Source organism: Psittacula echo (assembly GCF_963264785.1).
Source record: "Psittacula echo genome assembly, chromosome: 5".
In the NCBI taxonomy this organism is placed as follows: domain Eukaryota; kingdom Metazoa; phylum Chordata; class Aves; order Psittaciformes; family Psittacidae; genus Psittacula; species Psittacula echo.
In genome coordinates, this window is record NC_137739.1 from 9,444,615 (window position 1) to 9,469,111 (window position 24,497).

Below are 24,497 nucleotides of genomic sequence, written 5' to 3' on the forward strand. Positions count from 1 at the left end.
GCTCAGCAATGAACTTCATGTCCAAGGCAAGGAGCGCAATGATGTTATTTTTCACTGATTATGGATTTTAGCATGTTCTTGATTGAGGCATCAAGAATGTAATGGCAGAAGAGTGGTTGTGTAATTACTATAAACTTTTGAGAGGTTTTGAGAGATAGTATTTCTGTGTCTTGACATACTTAAAATACTGTCTGGTAACTCTTTTTTCCCATGTTTTGGTAAAATGCGTAGGTATTATTAGGAGTCTTGCAGCTCACACGTTGAACCCTGACCAAGATGTTAGCCAGTGGACTACTGCAGACAATGACGAAGGACACAGTAGCAATCAACTTAGGCTTGTTCTCCTTCTACAGTATCTGGAGAACTTGGAAAAATTGATGTACAATGCGTATGAAGGATGTGCCAATGCCCTTACCGCTCCACCCAAGGTTGGTTTGTCTTACAGTGCTGATGTTACTTGAAACAGTCTACCGAATGAGCAGTGTTTTGAGGTTTGTTTGGTTCTTAACCGTAGAACTTCAGAAGAACTTCTCAAACAAAGTTTGAAACTCTTAATTTGTCTGGCTTTGGCTTATGCCTAGAGAACATGTGAAAACCAGGATTTATTTCTGGACTACCAACTTGTATAGTGATGCAAATCAAGCAAGTCTGTAGTACCTCTAATTTGTAGCAGTCACTTACTTGAAGATTGTCAACAGTCTTGTTAAAGTAACACAATTATTTGAGGCTTTAAATAGCTTTCTGAGGTATATAGTAATTATTTATGACCAGCATACCCTTTTGTGTAGTTCTTACTGCAAAACATTCTTCACTGTTGAAATAAGCTGTTATATTACTGCCATGTCAATGCCTGGTAATTTCATAATTATAGCTGGTTCATTTCAAGATTTTTAACTTGCTGTTAAGCCTGGCCAGTTGCATGCCACACATCATTTCAGACTATCTGCATTAATAAAATTAAAGATGCAGAATTTTACCTCTTTGTTGATCTCCCAGTTGAAAACTCAACTGGAGAAAAGACACGTGTCCTGACTTTGATTGTTATAAATACAAAGTACTTAATCTAGCTATTTGGATTCACACAGAAGAATGGTATTGTAAACCTTACCTTTTCTGTCTTTAAAGGTTATCAGGACATTCTTTTATACTAATCGTCAGACATGCCAAGATTGGCTAACGCGGATTAGGCTTTCCATCATGAGAGTTGGATTGTTGGCTGGCCAGCCTGCTGTGACAGTCAGGCATGGCTTTGATTTACTCACAGAAATGAAAACTAATAATAGTCTCTCTCAGGTACTCTTTTCAAACTCTTTGTTTGTAAAATTTATAAACTGTTGCAAAATACTCCCATGGTATTCCAGAAGAACTAAGCTAAGGCAATCAACAGTTATTAAACCAACTGGTCTGTAAAAGACTGTGTAATTTAAAGCCATGTTTTAAACGCACACTTCAGTATTGACAAACTTTTGTGGTTAAGTGATACTGTAGGTTGGAGATTAGGATGTACTGTGTATGTACGGTGAAATATTATACTTAAATGAAGGTTATAGTTCACTCAGAATTTGCGTTTAACAATTTCTTAAGTAGAAGGTTCTGCTTAAATTTTATGAAACTGCTGCTGTATTAGTGTGAGGCCTTCCCAAGCTTGTAGTAGTGTAGTGTCTTTCCTTAGCTGTGTATGAGCAGAAGGGGAATGTGTTGTGAAGGTATCCTTCCTCTATAAGTAACTAGCAGATATGTGCAGGGGTGGGTTGAGTCTATAAAGTGGTTAAACCTACTTAAAAAGGTTGAATAGTTTCTTCAGTACATTACTTGATTCGCTTTAATATTTTAACAAAACAGGTTTGATGGGTAATTACTACTTCCTGTTTCTTTATGAATTCTCATACTTACATAGGTATAGAGCATCATGTAGTGGTAGCTACCTGTTGACCTTCAGGCTGTGGATTCACAGCATAGACTTTTCCCTTAGCTCCCCTGCTATTCCAAAAGCGGTTTAATGAATGGATATATGCAGAGCATTTCACTAGTAGATGCACATAATGAAATGCTGCTTTACCATTTTCAAGTGGTTAACTATGTATATAACTGTTATTTTATATGAGATTTGCTGAATAAAGCTGTTGGTTTGATTTTAGGGAAATGAATTGGAAGTGACAATTATGATGCTGGTAGAAGCATTATGTGAACTTCATTGTCCTGAAGCTATTCAGGGTATTGCTGTGTGGTCTTCTGCTGTAGTTGGGAAGAGTCTTGCCTGGATCAGTTCTGTAGCTCAGCAAGCAGAAGGGCGGTAAGTTTTCTCAGTTAACTGAATGTTACAAACTTGGATGCTTTTTCCTTCTTACATGTAATTCTACATCTGAATCTTTCACATTGTGGTGTGAGTGAAGGCTACTGATCTGATTTCTTTTTCAGTTAGTCACTGTGTCTTTCAGAGATACCCAGTGCACCCAGCATTTCTAGGTATTTTAACTTTTACTTTTAACTGAATTAACAGAATTTGAATATAAATGATGTTTCTGAGCTGGTTTTCACTTAGTTTTTCATACACAGCAGTACTATTTTCATATTGTATTTAATTTTCCATTGCAAAATATTATTAATTTAAATATTTTCTAATGAAGTTTCTGACCAACGTTGTGATCTGATACCTGCCACAGTCTGCCAAGAGAGGGACTCTGAGGGAGATGCTTTGCAATTTTAGTTCAGCTTTGAAAAAGTGGCTTCTATATCTATTGAAATAGAATCTTTAGCTGCAGATACAAATAAATGGGTGGATGTTCTAGATAGGGTATGCATTCTTTTTAGTGTTTTCATCTACTTAAAAGAATGCATCCTTTCTTTTGTATGAAATAAAAAAGAGATGCCTTTCATTATTTACCTATCATGTAAAAATCCCCAAATAAAAAAAAAAAAGGTAGGTTTTTGTATTTATAATTATCTTTCCCTCATTTTTGTAAGATTCCTTAAATTAATGTGCAGCTTTGTAATCTATGAGAAACTTCTCAGAAATGTCAAGTTAAAGGTGTGAATTGTTACCCTAGACCCAGTTATAGAATTGTCTCTTAAATGGTATGTAGTTAATCGGTACTCAGCTTTACTCATCCATGTAAAAGTTGACAGAGAGCATAAAACTAATTTCTCTCCTGCAATCTGTACTTGGTTTGAAGTTGGCATGGAAGTTTGAATGGAAAAACTCTTATATTCTGCTATAACTGGAAATTTAGCTGGTAAACTTGTATTCAGAGCTAATCCCTTCCTTTTGCTGAAGGTGATGTGAACTTTTTGGGTATGGTGGTAAAGGAATATTTAAGATATAGTCTATTTACCAAGAAAAGAAAAGATTCTGTGAAATGCTGACTCAAATATTAAACCATTTAAGGTTTGAAAAAGCAACTGCGGAATACCAGGAGCACCTGTGCTCCATGACAGGAGTGGATTGCTGCATAACAGGCTTTGACAAAACTGTTCTGAAGTTGGCCAATTCGAACAGCGTGAATAATGCCAGTCCAAAGCATTCCTTGAATGGTCAGTATTCCTTTCTTTTTATGAGAAATACAATTTTGTAACTGTATATTCATAAAATTAGAACATCCAATGATGTAGCAGCATGGTAATGATAGTGTCTAATTCTTAAATCTGAAAACCTGCTTCTGCTTACAGTTAACTGAACCACTTAATGTCATTTAATCATAGAATCATAGAATGGTTTGGGTTGGAAAGGACCTTAAGCTCATCTAGTTCCAACCCCCCTGCCATGGGCAGGGATGCCTCACACTAGAGCATGTCGTCCAACGCTCTGTCCAACCTGGCCTTAATGGCACTGAAGCCAATGTTATGTGTAAATATGAGGGCTTGCAGTATTGAAGTCTAGCTGAATGAAACTAAAAGTAATAGGTAAAATATTTTGTATCTTACTGGTTTGGTTCTAAATTATTTTAGATAATCATAAATTAAGGTTTAGTATTTATGATGGTATCATAAATTCAATAGCGACTTGGAGTTTTTTAACTACTGAGACTTTGTTTCCTCTTTGAAAAGGGACTTTCTTTGTTCCTAATTTAGTTCTTCTGTTTTTCTGTTTTGATACTTCTTTACAGATATGGACTATTTCCAAAACCTCATTTGAAAAGGTTCTGGTTTTTTATAAGAAAAATAAGTGGAATAAGAATACTGCAAATGTTGTGTAACTATTTGGGGTTTTTATATTAGGTGGTTTTCTTGAGAAAATACATAGAAATTGCATTTGAGTGATAGAATTACTGTTTAAAAATATGTAAGTGTAAATATATATTGAAGCGTATATGCTTTTTTGCTTGTTTCACAGGAGAAACTAGAAAAACTGTTCTGACTAAGCCAAGTGACTCTTCACCTGAAGTTATAAACTACTTGGGTAACAAAGCATGTGAATGCTACATTTCCATTGCTGACTGGTCTGCTGTTCAGGAATGGCAAAATATGGTTCATGACTTGAAGAAAAGCAATAGTAATACCTCAATCAATCTGAAAGCAGATTTTAACTACATAAAGTAAGGATATAATTAATTTTTTCAACAGTATCTTAGAGTTCAGTATCTTAGAACTGGAATATTACAGTTGTTATGCGTTGTTAGAAGCTAGATGTCTGAAATAGAGGAGTGATAAGAAGAAAGTTGTGTTTTTGGAAGGCAGGGGGAATGGTTTCCTTCATTAATGTGAAAGGCATATTAAGGAGGTGGTCTTGGTTGCTTTAAATTTTTCTTTTTTTAATGGTGTTTAGAATTGTAGTTTTTGCATGTATTTCCTAACCCTTGATATTTGTCTAGTTCATGAAAAAGTATCTGTCCTTGAAATAGTCCTTCAAGGTGTAAGGGTCCTTTCTGTTGCATTTGGCAACTCTGTTACCTTCCACCCCTGTGCTATTGTGGTAAAAATTGTAAAATCATTTTTGCTGGATTTCATTACTTGAAAACGAAAGCATAAAGGGAAGCTTTCAAAATCAAGTCTTTTAGGTCTGAAAAGGTGACTACTTCTGATAGAGAATAGGGCAAGCCTTTTTCTTACTGCAGTAACTCAGAGTGCTGTGCAGTTAATCATTAGTAAAGTGAGTGCTTGTCACGGATGTGAAAACGTGTCATTTCTGAATGTTCATGTTTTTGTAAACTGAAGCCGCTGTGCTTTTGATAAGCATCACTGTTGCAAAGGTCTGTTGCACTGTACTTTTGGTAAGCATCACTGTTGCTGGTTTGAGTTAGTTTTCATCCAGATAACTACTGAAAGAAAGATAGTATATCATCAGAAAAATCCTGTAAAGAGCCTTTGAGGATGCACAGCACTTGGACTCTTACATCTCTGACCAGGCTGCGCAGAGATTCTGTAGTAATGAGGGTTAAAATAGTTAATCGGAAAGGGGAGTTTTCACATGCTGAATAGATTTATTTGGGTTTTCTGGTTTGTTTTGGTTTTTTTCTTCTTCCTTTTCTAATGCAAATACTTAGATTCAGTGAATAGTAACAAGAGTATAGAATCTTTGAGTCTTCTAAGCCATGAAGGCCCTTAACCTTTCAGTGCTTTTTTTGTGTGGTTCTGTAGAAGTCTTCAATGCCCAAATTACTTCCAGTGGGGAAAGAAAAGTTAAATTTGCAGCTTCAGGCTGTTAAGCAATATAATTTTGTAAAATCTATGACCTGAACAATATATCAATCTGGAATTTCATGTAAACTGAAGAGTTGAAACCATGGCCTCATGGAATTCTGCCCCAGAACTCACCTTTCTGTGCATGGTGGGAAGGGGAAAGTTTTGGGGGATTCTTTGCTTGTTTTTAAACTCTTCCAGTCAACCTTTCTCTTCCTGACTGTGGTAGAAGAGTATTATATCTAGTGTAATGATAATATGAAAAGCTTCATACCTGGAGAGGTGTTTTCCTTTCTCTTTGATACTGAATGTATTCTTTTGGTGCAGTAATATTGGCTTTTATTGATCTATGTCAAAATTGGGATTTTTTGCTTAGAATTAAAGATAAGCGTTCTGTAGGATTTTGAGTAGGCTTGAGTCTTTTTCGCTGCATAAGATATTTAGCAACTGGAATGAAGTAAGAAACATGAAAATTAAACTATAAACATTGAATTGCAGATCTTTGAGCAGCTTTGAGTCTGGACAACTTACTGAATGCACTGAACAACTGGAATTATTACCAGGAGAAAATATCAACCTACTTGCAGGGGGATCCAAAGAAAAAATAGGTATAAATGCTTAAGTTAACATTGCTTCAAATACAAAAGTAAATATTTCTTCATGCATCTGTATCTATAAATGACAGACTGAAACTTCTTCTGAATGCAGTTTACTGTGTTCAGTGGGCTGATTGTAAGCTTTATGAATCGAGCTTCAAGAATAATCACTTGGCGGTGATCATTCTGTATGTTGATACAAGTGTGTTTTCTGGAGCTAATGTGTTTGTTTATAAGTAATCTATCATCAATTTCTTTTATGAATGAATACAGACATACATATTAAATACATATGTTTTAAAAGTTCTTTTTCCAAACTTTCTTGCTCTCAAAAATTCACTCTCAGATGATGATGCTTTAGTAAAATTTGGCTGTTCTAGTTGGTTTCAATTGTTTAATTCCCATATAGACATGAAGAAACTCCTTCCCAATATGTTAAGTCCTGATCCGAGAGAACTTCAAAAAGCAGTTGAAGTACAGCTTTTGAGAAGTTCAGTATGTCTGGCAACAGCTGTAAGCCACATAGAACAGGAGCAAAAGTGGCAGTCAATATCTGAGTAAGTTGAAGTGTGCTGTGAATGAGTGGATGTTCTGTACCGTGAAAAGCTGTTCTAGTTTGTTAAAAACATTGCATACCCTACTTTGCAGATTATGAAGTTTTTTGATAAAGTACTGCTTCTGGTCAGTTTAACAGTAAAATATCATACTGCGACTCGTGTGAGATGTTGCAAGGTTTTTCTTGTAATATCTTTTGAAGATGCTGAATTTGCTTTTTATTCAGCAATTTTGATATCACTGTTTACTCTTTAAGTCTAGATTTAAACAAACAGAAATGACTGTTGTGATTCTTCTATTTCAGAAATGTTATTAAGTACTTAAAGCAAACATCACGAATTGCGATTGGACCTTTAAGACTTTCCACACTCACTGTGTCTCAGTCTCTACCAGTGTTGAGCACTCTTCAGTTGTATTGTTCTTCTGCTTTGGAAAACACTGTGTCCAACAGGCTGACATCAGAGGTATGTCTCCGTTCAAAACCTAAATTGGAGTAATGTCTTTCTCCATGTCATGAAGTATTGAATATAGAACACACATTAATTGCTTTGACAGTTGTTAATAATACTGTAAAAAGACAGTTTTCTGATGGGCCTTGACCCAAGTTTTTTTAGATTTAAATCTCAGTTGGATTTCTTTCTATATTTATAAATATTGTTTACAGTTTATATAGTAATATAACTATATATAGTTATAAATATACCATATCTTTCAATCAACAAAACTTTAGTCTTTTTAAAGTTTTACTGATAGTTGCTTTTTAGAGAAGTGTCGATTTCTTCTCTAAATGCATCGTAAAACTTATTCCTACAACATACACTTGTAGTTTATTTTAAAATAACTTTAAATTTTTATCAGAAGACAATCACTGAAGCAATTAAAAACTCGATGTCAAACTTCAACCAGCATCAATGATCTAGTTCTAATTTCTAATCACAGTTTAGAAAACAGTTCTGCTTGATTTTGAGCTGTTCTTAGTGTTGTTCTCTCAAATATAGCATGTTTCTACAGAGTTGTGTAATGCATTTGAAATAACACTTACTCTGCACTAAGATGGTCTTTGGTTTTAAGAAGTGAAAAATACATTTCGGTAAAGATGTCTCTGATGACAACTATGTGACTTCCATGCCTCTTTCAGGACTGTCTAATACCTCTCTTCAATGATGCTTTGAGGTCATGCAAACAGCATGATGTAAGGCCATGGATGCATGCACTGAGATACACGGTGTACCAGAATCAATTGATGGAAAAACTTAAAGGTATATAAGCTTTCATTTTAGTGTTGTGAAAGGTAAATGCAGAACTTGAACTAAAATCTGCTGTTGAGAGCAGCAGTCATCTTTTTTCTTTATTAAATGGTTTACTTTTTAAAAGCCAAGTTTGAGTTATTTAGGTGTCTTGCTCTACAAACAGGGGTCTCAATTACCGCTGTAACATAGACAGTGTTAAAAGGAAAAAAATATTCCAAAAAGGTTAGCAGTTCTATACTCACTCTTCTAATTGCCCTTTACTTGCTCATCTCTTCATACTTTAAATGCTTTCCCTTTTCAGCAGTTCAAGACTCTTAGTAATGGGTCTTTTAAAAACAGTCATGAAAGCCATTTTAATGTGTGGTATGGTAAGAGATAATTGGGAAAAAGAAGTATCAGGGGACAAGTAGATTTCTTAGTAAAGAATAATATTTATGATGAAAAAAATCACTCTTTTGCCCAGCAGATAGTCTATGGATATAATTTTTACATTTCAGGTGGGTTATATGAATATTCTAGGCAGAAATGAAGTAATCTAAATTTCTGAGGGAGGTGTTAGGAAATATGAAAGAGCTGAGCAATTTTTTACCGATGGCCATGTGCAGAATATGTTGGGCAGAAGTCATCTGTGTAACCCAGGTGCAGTTATTGTTTAATAATTTCGTTTATGATGTCTTGCTTTCTTCAGAACCAACAGTCCCAATTAAAAGCCATCTAATGGAGCTGGGCTTAACAGCAGCAAAATTTGCACGGAAGCGAGGAAATATTGCCCTAGCTACACGACTGCTTGCCCAGTGCAGTGAAGTTCAGCTAGGAAAAACCACCACTGCACAGGACTTAGTCCAGCACTTTAAAAAATTGTCTGCACCAGGCCAAATAGATGAAAAATGGGGTCCTGAACTTGATATTGAGAAAACAAAATTGCTATATACAGCAGGTGAGTATTTGCTAATTGTGTTGTAAATACTTGAGCTTACTGTTCTTGTAACTAGACCAGTTCCCCTAACCTTAAAGAAATTGTAATAGGACAGTGTGAGTGGGAACTGATGTCATCCTATTAACTGTTGATTCAGTCTGAAAGTGTTTTCACAAGTCTTTTTTTTACTTGTCATTTTTAACTTCAAAAGAGAATATTCTTTGTAAAAATATATTGTTACAAGCTGTATCTAAACATGCTGAAGTGCAGAAGTGTTTTGAATAAAGTTAGTGCTCTAATGAAAATATGCTTTTCATAATATGCAGGTCAGTCAACGCATGCCATGGAAATGCTGAGTTCTTGTGCCATATCGTTTTGCAACTCTGCCAAAGCTGAATATGCAGTTGCAAAATCTATTCTCACACTGGCTAAATGGATTCAAGCAGAATGGAAAGAGATTTCGGGACAGTTAAAACAAGTATATAGAGCACGACAGCAGCAGAATCACACTGGTCTCTCTACCTTGTCTAAAAACATATATAATTTGATTGATCTCCCAGCTGTCAATACACTAGAAGAAGAATATCCTAGGATTGAAAGTGAATCTACAGGTAGATTTGTTCTCCTTATTCTTTTGTTGTTAAATTTGTTACTGACGATCCCCCTGAAGGATAGCACCAGTTACATTGATAAGAGTAAGAGCTCCATTACTCATGTATTTGTTTTCCTAAATGTATGAACAGTCTGTTTTGTGCAATAGGTAACTATGCAGTTAAAAAACCCAAACACCTTAATAGTGATATTTCATGTTTCTTTCACATTTTTTCTCATTCAGGTGATGGTGGCCTCAAAAAGAAACTCGAATGTGTTTATTTTATGAGGAGGATAATAAATTTTGCCTTGCTTTTTTCTGCTTTCAGCTCCTGTATTTGCTAAAGCTTGAATGAGATCTTTCACATCAAGCACTGACAAGATTTAGATTTTGAAGGCCCTGATACGTGTGAAATGCAGTTACCTTAGTTCTTCTCATGGTCTTTATGTATCATTTGAACACTTCTGTTGACACAAAATGTACTCAAATTCCTAATTTTCTGCTGACTTTCTTCAGATGTCAAAGTTCTTTGCTTAAACATGCATTTTATAAGAAAACTTTGTTCCTCTCATGCAGAGTCAGAATTCTGTTAGATCTATTAATGGATATTAAGCAGTAGGTGCTTTCTGACGTGATGGTGAAGAAAGTAAACACTAACGCGCTGCCCTAGATGCTTCATAAGTCTGGTCTCTGAAACATCTTGCTCTTTTAGACATCATGAGTTCTTGCCAAAGTTATATCTCTCTGTGAAAGAGGAAACAATTGTAGACTGTAAGCAGTGATTGTTAGCAAATGAAAAGTGGTCTTTGTTTTGCAGCCACTGTTAGAACTGAAAAATAGTTGCATTTAGGAAAATTTTACACTTTTGGACATTAACTTGACTGAAAAAAATACTATATACTTAAAATGTTTTGATGTTATTTTCTATGTTAAGAAAATTAGAAGTAGGTTTTACATACTGCTCTGTTTCTCCCATTTACAGTAAACATTGGAGTTGGAGAACCTGACTTCATCTTGGGGCAGCTATATCACTTGTCTTCAGTACAGGCACCTGAAGTAGCCAAGTCTTGGGCAGCCCTGGCTAGTTGGGCTTATAGATGGGGCCGGAAAGTAGTTGATAATGCCAGGTAAATTCATCCTAATGTTTTAATCTATACACCACAATTAGTTTTCTTAAGATAAACCATAGCTTTCTATTTATGATTAGTGTTCTTTGTGGTCTGAAATCACATGTGAGCAGAGGACTGAGTATTTTCTCTATTACTTGCCCTCTATAAAAAGAGATTTTAATTTTGAGATAAGGATGAAGATTTCTTCCTTCAAGAAGTTTTATATATGCAGTCTTATTACATTCAGTAGCTCTACAAATATTAATTTATTTGGGATCAATAATTCATTAAATGTTACAGTCAGGGAGAAGGTGTTCGTCTGCTGCCCCGGGAAAAATCGGAGGTTCAGAACTTGCTTCCAGACAACATTGCAGAGGAAGATAAAGAGAAAATCTATGGGATTCTTGGGCAGGCAGTGTGTCGTCCAGCTGGGATTCAAGTAAGTGTATATTTGCCTGCTTGAAAAATGTTCAACCTCAGTGAACCTTACTTTTCCTCTACTTGTAATTCATATTAACTCTTGTAAATGTTTTGAAGTTAAAATCGGACAATACAAGATTTCTCAGAGAAACCATCTGTTAGCTAAATGGTAACACATCTGTTCTATGGACTGTGTGAATATTATCAAGTAAAGCAGTTGCATGACGAAAACCACATTAGGAGCTAATGTGGGTTATAGAAGTGGTTGGAGGACTTGATCAAATTGTTTTCGCTTTATTTGCATGTAGGATGAAGATATGACTCTACAAATCACTGAAAATGAAGACAATGAAGAAGATGATATGGTGGATGTTATATGGCGTCAATTATTAACAAGTTGTCCCTGGCTTTCAGATCTTGATGAAAATGCAACAGAAGGGTTAATTAAAGTGTGGAGGAAAGTTGTAGACAGAATCTTCAGCCTGTATAAACTCTCCTGCAGTGCATACTTCACTTTTCTCAAACTCAATGCTGGTCAGGTTAGTGTTTGTACTGATGAGGAAATCCAGTTACAAACTCTTATAAATGATTATATGAACTGTAAACTTAGCTTAGAGGAGTAATTCTTTCTTTCAAGGTTCCACTTGATGAAGATGATCCCAGGCTACACCTAAGAAATACTTCTGAGCAAAGCACTGATGATGTTATTGTGATGGCAACCCTCAGACTGTTAAGACTGCTTGTGAAACATGCTGGAGAGCTTAGACAGTATCTAGAGCATGGATTAGAAACTACACCTACTGCTCCTTGGAGAGGTGAGTTTGTGTTATGTAGTTGTTAAAATTGATCTTGGTGCATTTACTCTAAAGACAAGCGGAAGGCATTGCATTTTCATAAAATTTTTATTTAAGCCCGATGGAAAGAGAGCCTGTCTTGTATTAAATAATTTTATTAAAAGCATTGAATTCTGCTATGCATTCTGATCCTAGGACAGGAAAGTAGGAAAGATGCTGGTCCCCTTCCTCCCCTGCCTTTAAGACATTGAAAGGGGAAAGGAGATGTAGTTTGTGGAGTATTATGTTATATTGCCACCTTAAAGGGGGGTGCGGGGGGTGCAGGGGAAGGGTGTTTTCTAGCTACGTTTTAAAATGAAGTTAAGAGAAAGATATATGGCTAAAGCCAGATTATCTCAGAAGTAGCTGTTTGTCACTACACTACTGGTTCTGGTTGCTCAGGGGCTTTCCCACAGAAGGTTATTGAGTGAAAATGTGGAAGGCAGAAGGGGCTGACTGAGGCAAAATTGTTCTTTCTTTTGCAACATTGTTACTAACTTCAAGAACTATTAATGAGACTTTCCGTCGTTTTGAAAAAAATGATACAAGAGATACAATGTGCAAAACTCAATTCCTAGTGCTTGGCTAAAGGATTCATATGTTGCATCTGATGTTATCTGTATTTGAATAGTAGAAGGAAATAAGCTGTTGCCTGTACTTAAAAAAAGACATTTACATTCTCTCAAAGCAAAACCAGTGGACTTTTAAAGATAAAAGGTAAAATTTCTGCATCATTTAAGGTGAAATGAAATGGGTGCACTTTCTTTTCCTGTTTATGAAGGTATTATACCTCAGCTTTTCTCCCGCCTGAATCACCCAGAAGTGTATGTTCGTCAGAGTATTTGCAACTTACTATGTCGAGTGGCTCAAGATTCTCCTCATCTCATACTGTATCCTGCAATAGTGGGCACCATTTCCCTTAGCAGTGAATCCCAGACTTCAGGTATGGAGGAAAAATAAATATTCAAATACACTTTAGCGAATACATTTTTACATACTGGATAAAAGGATATTGCATTCCTTTTGTTTTCCCCAGTAACTCTGATACATTCTGTCTTACACGGGACCTCACCGATACCTTTCATTTGATTTACCCATTTGGCAAATAAGTGTTTTCAGTTTCATCATCATATACTTTGCCGGTACTTAATGCAATATGGGGACCTGATGTGAAAGGAAGTGTTGATTGATACATCTTTCAAGGCCAGAACAGCATAGCTGATATTTTAACATCTGTTCTTAATTTAGGAAACAAGCTGCCTTCTGCCATCCCTACTTTGCTAGGTAATATTCAAGGAGAAGAACTGTTGGGTGGTGAATGTGATGGAGGGAGCCCCCCAGCTTCTCAAGAAAGCACTAAAGATGACACAAAAGTTGGATTAAATGAAGATCAAGCAATGATGCAAGATTGTTACAGCAAAATTGTGGAGAAACTGTCTGCTGCAAATCCAACAATGGTATTGCAGGTAAATAATCCAAATGTATGCTACTTGTGCAGTTATTTGAACCACAAAATACATAATTTGTGGGTAGACCTATTGAAAGCTTGGTGCATCTTGCTGTTAGGCAGTCATCTTTTTCCATGTTGTACATCTACAATAAGTCTTAATACTCTTAAAAGTGAGTGAATCTTAATTTGTTTTATACAGGTTCAGATGCTAGTGGCTGAGCTGCGCAGAGTTACAGTTCTTTGGGATGAACTGTGGTTGGGAGTTTTACTGCAGCAGCATATGTATGTCCTCAGAAGGATTCAACAACTGGAAGATGAAGTCAAGAGGGTCCAAAACAACAACACTTTACGGAAGTATGTCTTTTTTGATTAATTCAAGTGATAATTGTAACAAATATTTGTTCTTAGGGAAGTGTACACTCAACCAATCAGTAGTGGTGCTGCTCCTGAATTCATTCTATCCTAGCTGCTTCATGTAAGCCAGTGACTTTATTTCAAGAACATTATGGTGCTACAGCTAGTACTGTAATCAGATGAAAACCAACAACAATCTACCTGTGAATCCATGGTGGAATTTCCTTTGCAATAATGTGTTGGGAACCAATGCATATTCAGTTGTGGGTTATGAGATCCTGTAGTTCTCATTTCCAAGGTCTTTCTACAAGTCAGCTGAAATGAGAACAAACACATTGAAGAGTATAATCCATTTGGAGTAAACAGAATGACTTAATCTGCTTTTGAGTTTCAGTGTTCAGCAAGTCTTTTTCTTCTTCATCTGGGTTCTCCTGTGAATGGATTTGTGGAAGAGGGAAGCCATTCACTAGGGTCTTGGCTAAGCTTAAGAGTGTCTCTTGAATTCTTATGGTCAGGACTGATATGGAATGGGAGAACAGCATGATCCGAATTTCTCTTTTCATTATAGTGTGGTACATGTTCAGGCAGTAGTAGTAAAGAGCTCTTTAATAAAAGGAAAACAGTTTGTTAGAGTAGTTTGAGCTCTGAGCGTCTCCTCAGGGTTTCCAGTGATGAAGAACCCAGTTAAAATGTTTCAGTTATTAAAAAACCCAAAAGGGGGTGAGGTGTGGAGAGTGTGGCTCAGAGGAACATGCATTCAATGTGGAATGAAATACTCCAAATTTTAGTACAATTATCCTTGAAGACCTCATTTTAGAGATGTAATCATTTTTGTCTCATTTGCAGTCTTATTTTATTGCTCTGCTTATAAAGTAACTTGTTTTTCATGGAGTTTAGAGGAAATTTTTGTTTTTACTAGAGAGGAGAAAATAGCAATCATGCGTGAAAAGCATACAGCTCTGATGAAGCCCATTGTATTTGCTCTGGAACATGTACGGAGCATCACTGCAGCTCCTGCAGAAACTCCTCATGAGAAATGGTTTCAGGATACCTATGGAGAAGCAATTGAAAATGCGCTGGAGAAACTTAAGAATCCTTTGAATCCTGCTAAACCTGGAAGCAGCTGGCTCCCATTTAAAGAGGTACTGTATGCACAGACAGTACAATGTAGACATGCTCAGCACTCTTGCTGCACTGTGTCCTTGACCTTTCTCCTTAGTATTCTCTTGCCACATCAAAATTACGGTCTGAAACTTTCTCTGCTGTCACCGCAGGCCTGCTAGATTTGCCCCTGTAAGAAGGCCTGCTCCCTGCCTGCAGTATTGCATTTCTACCTGATGAAATTGTTCTGTTTTCTTCAAATCTTGCATCTTCTGCTGTCTGAGATGCTGTCGGTTTTGGGGACAGAGGGCTTTATGGTTTTTAAGTGCTGTCTGTCTGAAACTATATGCCATTTGAGTTTAGTGGATTTAAATTTTACCACGTTTGGTGTAGTTCTCTGGCTATGCAGCAAGCTTTGAGTGATCAACCTTACCCAAAGATACTTTGTTTTTCAATTATGTGATCTTGTCCTAATTGGTCTGAGGAGAAACAAAATATATATTTACTTGGATATCCGGGACCACGCTGATGGTTTTAAAAAGTCTTGCGAGACATAACCTATGTTTTTCACACAAATAGATGTTTTTTGTAGTTGCTCTTCTGCCTTGCAGAACAAGCAGATATGTAAACAGGAGGTGCTGAATGCTGCTGCTTTTGACTGCAGCTCAAATATTTATAAATGCAGGAGCAAACTTCTTAAGGAATCATTGTGACTTTGGTGCTTATCACCAGGCAGGGTGTATTTGCTGTATATAGGATGGGTTTGTTTGGGGTTTTTTTTAGTCCTTGTCATCTTCATCCTTAACCGTAGCTGGATTCATAGGGTGGCAAGGATGCTTTCTGGAAGGTGGCCACCATTACGTTTCTTTTGGTGATGGTTCTTTTCTACTGCTAGGTCTTAATATGAACATCTGCTTAATTAAACTTCTTTGGAACAGGTTATGCTAAGTTTGCAGCAGAGAGCACAGAAACGGGCTAGTTACCTTTTACGCCTTGAAGAAATTAGTCCTTGGTTGGCTGCCATGATGAACACTGAAATAGCACTTCCTGGAGAGGTATCGACAAGAGACACAGTCACAATTCATAGCGTGGGCAGCACCATCACAATCCTACCTACTAAAACCAAACCTAAAAAGCTGCTTTTCCTGGGCTCAGATGGGAAGAACTATCCCTATCTCTTCAAAGGTAAGAAATTGAAGTTTTCTCTTGCAAGTTACTGTCTCTTGTTATAAATTAAACTGCAATAAAGCTAGGAATCCACATGCCTGCAGCTTGTGTTTTATTTGCCTGCCTGATACAGAGAGAGTTGTTTTGAGCATCTGCTCACTCTCTTCCTCACCACCCACTTGACCATACATTTTCAAGGAATTTTGCCCTGTGAAAGCTCTAAGTTAGGTGGTTTGTGCCTTTTCTTTAGCAGGGTTGCATTAGAAACAGTATTTTGCTTGCATACTGATAGGATTAGCTAGATGCACTTTTTCAGGAGTTTAAGGTAGCACCCAGAAGAGAGCTTCAGAGACTTTATGCCTTCTCTAAAAGGGAAAGACTTACTTATTATATTAGTAACCTCGTCTGTACTGCTCACAGAGTGAGCTGTCATAAACTGGTGATTCTAGTAGGCAAATGCTACGTAAACACTTAAGTTTAGGCTGAACAACTCATCATTAATCTACATAATTTATAAAGCTGTTCATAGTCTGAAATGAAGTAGGATTTCAAAAAAGGCTGAATTTTTATCTAGAAATTAAATTTTAAACAAAATTTATCACAGGTTTGGAAGACTTGCATCTGGATGAAAGAATCATGCAGTTCTTATCAATTGTGAACACAATGTTTGCTACTATTAACCGTCAAGAAACACCGAGGTTTCACGCGAGGCATTATTCTGTGACACCTCTGGGAACAAGATCAGGCTTGATCCAGTGGGTGGATGGAGCTACACCTTTGTTTGGTCTTTACAAGCGGTGGCAACAGCGAGAAGCTGCTTTACAAGCACAAAAGGTAACAACTGTGTTTTATGCCAGCTTGAACAACTCAGAAGGAAAACATTTATTCTGATTTGCTTTGCAGTTCTCCATAATGTTGTCTTAAAAAGATTGTTTTGTTTATAGTAACCCAGAATGGTTCTGTATATTCTTATCTCTTGGGATTTCACCAGATGTCAATATGTATTTTCATATATATATATATATATACATACAGTATATATTGCATAAATATACTCTTGTATGATAATTCAGGGCGAATAGGATTTGAACAAATAGAGTTAACCGTGATTAGAGCTATTTTAGTTCGGTGTCTTACTTTCTCATTCTCGTTTGATTCTAAGTATGGTTTTTACAGTTATATTTTTAAAATTTCCCTTCATAAATTGTACAGTTAAGCCAAAACAATGTGTTTTGTTCATTTAGGCTTTTTAACTATTGAATCTTGAAAGAATTCCGAGGTTTAAATCATCCTCAGTAGGGGAGTTGATTTTTTTTTTTTTTTGTATTTCATTCTCAACAAAACTGAATTTGGGATACTTCTCTGTAGTAATGAGTTGTAATAGGTAAATGACAATTTTTACCTATTCTAGGCTCAGGACTCTTACCAGACTCCTCAGAATCCTGGAATAGTTCCTAGACCAAGTGAACTTTACTACAGTAAAATTGGACCCGCTTTGAAGGCAGTTGGGCTTAATCTTGATGTGTCACGTCGTGACTGGCCCTTGAATGTAATGAGGGCTGTTTTGGAAGAACTGATGGAAGCAACTCCCCCAAATCTCTTAGCTAAGGAGCTCTGGTCATCATGTACTACACCAGATGAATGGTGGAGAGTTACACAGGTGAGTTATAACAGATATCTTCCCTTTGAAAGGCCGTGTTTTTAATGGGGTGAGGGGCAGCCAATGCCTGGGATGTGTTCCGTGATACTCTTGAGTTACATGAGCTGGAGCTGCTAAAGTTTCATGTAACAGGAAATGTTGGCAGTTGTACCATGTCAAATAAGAAATGGGTATACACGTGATAGCTCTATATTATTATACTGGAATTATCAGCCTACGACATGAAAACTCTTGTAAGATATCAGGCAAATAGAAGACAGCTTAGAATAAGTTGGGTTTTGAATTGTCTTACACTTAAGATAATGTTTTAAGATGGTAGTCAGTCCAATGTGTTGGCAGAGGATTCCCACAAATAATTTTTTCCTGAAACTCTCTTTAAAGTCGTATGCAAGATCCACTGCAGTTATGTCCATGGTTGGCTACATCATTGGTCTTGGAGACAGACATCTGGATAATGTTCTTATAGATATGACTACAGGAGAAGTTGTCCACATAGATTATAATGTTTGCTTTGAAAAAGGTAATTTAAAAAAACGCTCTATGTTACTCAAATAAAAGGTTTCCCTTCTTGCTAGTTAAGAGAAACAACTTAAATTTTTGTCTTAAAGGGAAAAGCCTTAGGGTACCAGAGAAGGTTCCGTTCCGGATGACGCACAATATTGAAACAGCACTTGGAGTGACAGGTGTAGAAGGGGTTTTCAGGCTTTCTTGTGAACAGGTAAGTTAGGAAACATGCAGAAACCTGAAGGCTCGCATTTGCCAAATACTATCCTAGAAGTTTTCTATTAAACATTCTAATACTGATTTATTTGTAAAGCCTTTGCCTTTTCTACTATGATTTTAATAGGACTTCGTGTGGAAGACTAGCTAGAATGCAGTCTTTAGTTTTAGTGGTGTTACTACAGGCTAGCTGCATTTGTACATACTGTGGTGTTCTTCCTGTGTTTGTAGTGGTTAGAGCAAAGTTACAGATTTTTGTACCTACTCAAGTACAGTATTTTGCATTTAAAATCCCACTGTTCTGTAGGGGTAATTTAAGATCAGAATGAGTCTGTTTAAAATATGATGCAGGTCCTTCACATTATGCGGCGTGGGAGAGAGACTTTGCTCACGTTGCTTGAAGCTTTTGTTTATGATCCTCTGGTGGACTGGACAGCAGGAGGCGAGGCAGGATTTGCTGGAGCTGTCTATGGTGGTGGTGGCCAGCAGGCTGAGAACAAACAAAGCAAACGAGAAATGGAAAGAGATATTACGCGTAGTCTGTTTTCTTCAAGAGTGGCTGAGATAAAGGTGAGTTTACTGCAATAGTTTTCTTTTTTATAACCAAAGTAGGCTCTATGCTTTCACTTCATTTATTTGCATCTTCAGGTACTGGAAGACCCAAAATTCATTGGTGATCATTTATTACAAATAGTTTACAGATTTTATTGAGCTGAATTCAGTTTGTATCAAGAAAAGTGCTTATATGGAACTTGCAAATACTTAGTTTTCATTTTCTGTGTGCTTAATACTAAAACTTGTTATAACATTTTGCCTGAATCTAAGCTAGAGGAATAAAAATAGAGGTTTAGAGAGCAGTCTACATGTCTGTTAAGCTTTAGCACTTGTAGCACTTGTAAAACTTGGAAGTAGTCCTAGATTAACAAGATAGTTGAAGGGTTAAGTGCTGCCATATATTACTTTCTCCTACCTGTTTAAGTCCTGTTGTATAACGTCTGTGTCTTGGTTATAGGTTAACTGGTTCAAGAACAGAGATGAAATGCTTGCTGTACTACCAAAATTGGACAGTAGTTTAGAAGAGTATCTAAACCTGCAAGAGCAGTTGACAGATGTAGAAAAGTTACAAGGAAAACTACTGGAAGAGATAGAGTTTCTGGAAGGTGCAGAAGGAGTGGATCATCCCTCCCACACACTTCAGCACAGGTATAGAGGAGCCAGGAATCCTGTCAGGAATCTCACAGTCCAATACAGTTGGTGATTTAGTAATGTGCTTACGAGTTAAATGTTCCAAATACATATGTATGGGGGTGATTAATAGCTGGGTAGAAGCTATTCTTAAGAAAGCAAGTCACTTCCTGTACGGAACTGCTGTTGAAACTGTTTTCCTACTGAATAATCTTATTTATGTCCTGTGTCTCATACTCCATCAGTATAACCTGTGCTAGTCTATGTTCTACACTTGATCCCCAAGACAAGAGACAGCATGTGCTGTATGTAGTGTCACATCAAATTAATCCACATAATGCAGCTGTTGATAAATACCACAAAAATGTTTTCATCTAGGCTTCTAGTTCTTTAACTTATTTTTGAGTTTATTTGAAATTGATCAAAGATTTCAGAATTGCATGACTATGCACATGCATTATTCTGTAGGAAGATTATTAACACAACACTGTTGAAGTTTTATGTAATTGGTGAAAACATGTTTATTTTCTGGTCAACAAAGTAGTTGTATTGTTCAATAGTGTTTTCTATTCAATATAGTTAAGTATTTTTTTCCTTCTAGTACTTACTTAACTCTGTGGCTTTAATAATTCAGGTATTCTGAGCACACACAGTTGCAGTCTCAACAAAGAGCTGTCCAGGAAGCAATCCAGGTGAAGCTGAATGAGTTTGAGCAGTGGATAACACATTACCAAACTGCTTTCAGCAATTTAGAGGCAACGCAACTTGCAAGTCTTCTTCAAGAAATTAGCACACAAATGGACCTAGGTATAAAACAGTATTTGTGGGGTTTTTTAATGGTTTGAAAATATCTAGAGTTTAATATCAGGAGACATTATGAGTATCCTCCAATTTAAAGGCAAGGACCTGTATAGTAAATTAAAAGAAAGGGTATCCTTCAGAGGGCGACTTATAACTTTCAAGGCTTCTGTGCCAAGCTGTCTGAAGGAACTTGTCTATCTTACCCTAGCCGGGCATGAGATTATTCTCTTACCTTGTGCTCCAGGTTCTCAGTGTGAATTCTCAATGTCTTCTTTATCACAAGTAAAAGAATATTTTTTTAAAATGCATCAGCACTCAGTATTTGTATGTTATAAAATGTGTGTTTCAGAGATGCGTCTTCATTTTTAACCATCTTTCTTAAAAGGTCCTCCAAGCTATGTACCAGCAACAGCATTTCTGCAAAATGCAGGCCAGGCACATCTCATCAGCCAGTGTGAACAACTGGAAGGTGAAGTTGGTGCTCTTCTCCAGCAGAGAAGATCTGTGTTACGTGGTTGTCTTGAGCAACTGCACAACTATGCAACAGTAGCTCTTCAGTATCCAAAAGCTGTGTTTCAGAAACACCGAATAGAGCAGTGGAAAACCTGGATGGAAGAACTCATCTGTAACATGACAATAGAGCGTTGTCAGGATATCTTCAGGAAGTAAGTTGACAAAATGATGGATTGTTTGAATAACTTAATTTTCAAGCTACTTTGGGATTTTAATTTTCTAATTAAAACAAATAATTTTGTGAGGACTGATCTAATTAGAAAGCAAGGCAAGATTAAGTTGTAATTCCAGAAGTTTGGAAAAAAATAAAAAAAGATGAAAAACTGCTTTAAAAATACCGTTCCAGAGTTTAATCTGTGTACTGCAAAAAGAAAGCCAAGTAACATTGCTATGAAGAACCATGCTTGTGGCTTTAGGGTAGTGATATATAGGGGTTTTAGGAAGTTATAGTATTTAAAAATCACTTCAGTAAAGATTTTTTAATCTGTTAAAGCAGAATTTCAAGCAATTATTTTTTCTAAAGTCAAAGCATTGGCATTATTACTGCTTGGCTTACAAGATCTAGATTATATTTGAGCATTTACACCAAAACCCATTTTCTTCCTATTCTATTCATTCTTTGCCCAAGGACCACTGATTGCCTTCTGTACTTGCAAATAAGCATGAAATACGGTGCATTCTAGGACTTCATGACAGTGTCATTATGGTGGCCATCAGCTGCTGTGCTGTTTGGAGTTGATATGGAGTAGGTAATGGGGCAACTGTTCAAAGGCAGAGTATTTTCCAGAATACAGAGCAGAAAGCAATTTGCTAGCACTTGAGAAGGGAGAATTTTGTCATTATAGTTTTGCTTTACAGGTATGAGATGCAATATGCTCCTCAACCACCTCCAAGTATGTGCCAGTTCATAACTGCTACAGAAATGACTCTACAGCGTTATGCAGCAGATATAAATAACAGACTTATCAGGCAGGTGGAGCGTTTGAAGCAGGAGGCAGTTACTGTACCTGTTTGTGAAGAGCAGCTGAAAGAAATTGAACGTTGCATTAAAGTTTTCCTTCATGAAAATGGGGAAGAGGGCTCCCTGAGCTTAGCCAGCGTCATCATCTCTGCTCTTTGTACGCTGACGAGGTGAGTTGCCTCTTGTGAAAATTTTTGGTGTGTGCCTATGTTTGAGGCCACGTAGAAGAAATGTTCAAGTGATGGTTATGTTGGGAATGCAATAGCAGGCAGGTTGTCTAAGGAAGTGTCATTATTCATCTAGGCGAAATCTGATGATGGAAGGTGCAGCGTCTAGCGCTGGGGAGCAACTGGTTGACTTGACTTCGAGAGATGGAGCCTGGTTCTTGGAGGAGCTTTGCAGCATGAGTGGGAATGTTACATGCCTTGTGCAGTTGCTGAAACAGTGTCATCTTGTACCCCAGGACTTAGATATTCCTAATCCAATTGAAGCATCAGAAGCTGTTCACTTAGCAAACGGAGTATACATCTCACTTCAGGTGACACTTTTGTATTACTTTTCCTTTCCTAATCCCCGAACTTCTAAGGCTTCAGCTAAGCCATTCTTAACATCTTCTTCCTTAAATGGCCAAATGTTTGCTTATGGTGCTGCTGAGATTTTTGTTTTATTGGACCTTAGTTGTCTTCATTGTTTTATTTGGCTGAGTTGCATAGGCTTTTCTACTGCCATTTACATTGATTGAAAGAAAACATTTTGATCTATACATGACAAATTGTAAAAAGTGCTGTCAAGTAACCATAATAATTGTTAGTATCAGATTTATAGACACATCAGCTTTGTTTTGCTTTCATTCTTTTATTCTGTTGCTGGCAGTCCAGAACAATTTCCAAGCTGTTTAATCTGTGCTCTGTCCATTTTCTGCTCCTATTAAGTCTTACTTATTTTCACCTAAAACAAGTAGTTTGAAACAAATTCTGAAAACCTGTTTTACAGGCCCCTATCTCCAAGATTGGGAAGGAGAAAGCTGGGTTTATAATTTTGTGGTTTAGAAATGTTTCCACCTTAACCAGCCAAACAAACAAAAGACATTAGTGGCAGATTGAGTGAAATACCTGCTGAAGACTCAAATGGTTTATAAGCTGTGGCTGGTGGAAATAGCTTATTGAGGCTCTTGGTTCCACTGCATTGTGTTTGACAAATATTTTCCTACCAACCTGTGTAAGCACATTGAGATTTTTGTCACGTTTTTTCACTCCTCAAAGTATTAACACTTCAGAAACATGCCTGCATTTTCATTGCATTGCAGCTGAGATCTTTCACCCACATTGTTTTCTTCCCTGTGAGCTCTTAGGTTAGATGCGTAGCTCACTGAGCAGCCAAGATAACTAATCTTTTTTTTCCTTTGTGTCTTGTCTCATTTTGGAGACAGAGCATATTGGTTGGTTCTTTCTATAACTGCCTTTAGCCCTGTGGTGCATTCTGCTTGCAGAAAATTGCTTTATGCCACTTAAGGTACTGTTCCTACCTGCACTGATTTCTGTGGTGTGAGTAGGACTGTAATAAAATAATCAGTGTCTGGCAAGTTTTTTGATTCTTTTCCTTGCCTATTGCAGTCAGTTTAACAAATCATAAATTCTGTAAATAATTTAAGCTACTCTTTTAAAGGTATGTAATGGAAAGAAAAGCTACGTAATTTGATTGAATTGATTTGTAAAGTGTGATGTCTGTACAGCTAATGCTCTGCTGAGGATTGCTGTATAGCATTGCTGATGATGCAGTTGAGGTAGTTGTTGCTATATTATGCAAATGTCAAACCTTTGGGTTTGTACAGAGTGTAATGGATTCCTGATTACTTTCAACTTAAGAAAAGAAGTCGATTTTGACCCTTGGTTGACCACCATCATGTTATCTTTCAGAGAATATCTACTACTAAAATGAGTAAGATGCTGTATATGGTACTTCTTGAGAGGGGAAAATTCCTAATGTTTTCATGCCTACTTCCCAACAGGAACTGAACTCGAACTTCCGGCAGATCATTTTTCCAGAAGCACTGCGGTGCTTAATGAAAGGGGAGTATACTTTAGAGAGTATGCTCCATGAGTTAGATAATCTCATTGAACAAACAACTGATGGAGTCCCTTTGCAAACTCTGGTTGAATCTCTCCAAGCCTACTTACGAAATGCCGCCATGGGGCTAGAGGAAGAAACACATACTCATTACATTGATGTTGCAAGGTAAATCACTTCTTAGTTCAGGTATGAGAGAATGAAGACTGCACAACATTAGTTTGTCTGAATATTACTTGTTTGATGTAGAGGCTTTTCTTGTCTAAGAAAACCCTTAAGCGGAATGCAGTGTCTAAAGTGCACATTTCCTCTCTATGTGTTTGTGCATTTATTCACACACATACATAGACATATAGAGCTATGGCAAGTTACATTTACATTTGCCTTAAGTTGACTTTTGGTAGTCAGCTTCGTTCAAAACATACAGTTGTGGTTTTATGCTTGAAGTTAAGGGATGCCAAAAATAGAAACTGGTCCATTAGTTTGTGGGAGGAACTTGGGAAAGGGAGAGCTTATAATTATGGAACTTCTCCATCAGGAGGTTTGATGAGCAGCTTTTGCTTGATGAATTGGTGACTTCATTAAAAAAAAAAACAAAACCAAAAACAAATAAACAAAATCTCAGCCAAAC

The 24,497-nt window shown here is 36.8% G+C and overlaps 1 protein-coding gene across 3 annotated transcripts in view; it reads left to right on the top strand.

Annotated features, from left to right (window-relative positions):
- Positions 1-24,497, top strand: part of SMG1 (SMG1 nonsense mediated mRNA decay associated PI3K related kinase) — a 68,501-nt gene that overhangs the window by 33,587 nt on the left and 10,417 nt on the right. For 2 of the 3 annotated variants that reach the window (XM_080619780.1, XM_080619781.1), the window contains exons 21-51: positions 232-428; positions 1,126-1,293; positions 2,139-2,293; positions 3,386-3,531; positions 4,331-4,532; positions 6,115-6,224; positions 6,622-6,769; positions 7,072-7,231; positions 7,906-8,026; positions 8,706-8,954; positions 9,260-9,544; positions 10,508-10,652; positions 10,935-11,073; positions 11,363-11,593; positions 11,692-11,869; positions 12,669-12,830; positions 13,136-13,353; positions 13,537-13,691; positions 14,611-14,833; positions 15,731-15,977; positions 16,564-16,793; positions 17,371-17,619; positions 18,001-18,139; positions 18,228-18,337; positions 18,691-18,909; positions 19,352-19,542; positions 20,159-20,331; positions 20,711-20,990; positions 21,697-21,969; positions 22,103-22,337; positions 23,808-24,034. In XM_080619780.1, the coding sequence (XP_080475906.1) occupies positions 232-428; positions 1,126-1,293; positions 2,139-2,293; positions 3,386-3,531; positions 4,331-4,532; positions 6,115-6,224; positions 6,622-6,769; positions 7,072-7,231; positions 7,906-8,026; positions 8,706-8,954; positions 9,260-9,544; positions 10,508-10,652; positions 10,935-11,073; positions 11,363-11,593; positions 11,692-11,869; positions 12,669-12,830; positions 13,136-13,353; positions 13,537-13,691; positions 14,611-14,833; positions 15,731-15,977; positions 16,564-16,793; positions 17,371-17,619; positions 18,001-18,139; positions 18,228-18,337; positions 18,691-18,909; positions 19,352-19,542; positions 20,159-20,331; positions 20,711-20,990; positions 21,697-21,969; positions 22,103-22,337; positions 23,808-24,034 (5,965 nt within the window). The remainder of the gene's footprint in view (positions 1-231; positions 429-1,125; positions 1,294-2,138; positions 2,294-3,385; positions 3,532-4,330; positions 4,533-6,114; positions 6,225-6,621; positions 6,770-7,071; positions 7,232-7,905; positions 8,027-8,705; positions 8,955-9,259; positions 9,545-10,507; positions 10,653-10,934; positions 11,074-11,362; positions 11,594-11,691; positions 11,870-12,668; positions 12,831-13,135; positions 13,354-13,536; positions 13,692-14,610; positions 14,834-15,730; positions 15,978-16,563; positions 16,794-17,370; positions 17,620-18,000; positions 18,140-18,227; positions 18,338-18,690; positions 18,910-19,351; positions 19,543-20,158; positions 20,332-20,710; positions 20,991-21,696; positions 21,970-22,102; positions 22,338-23,807; positions 24,035-24,497) is intronic. The other variant, XM_080619782.1, reaches the window with a different exon arrangement.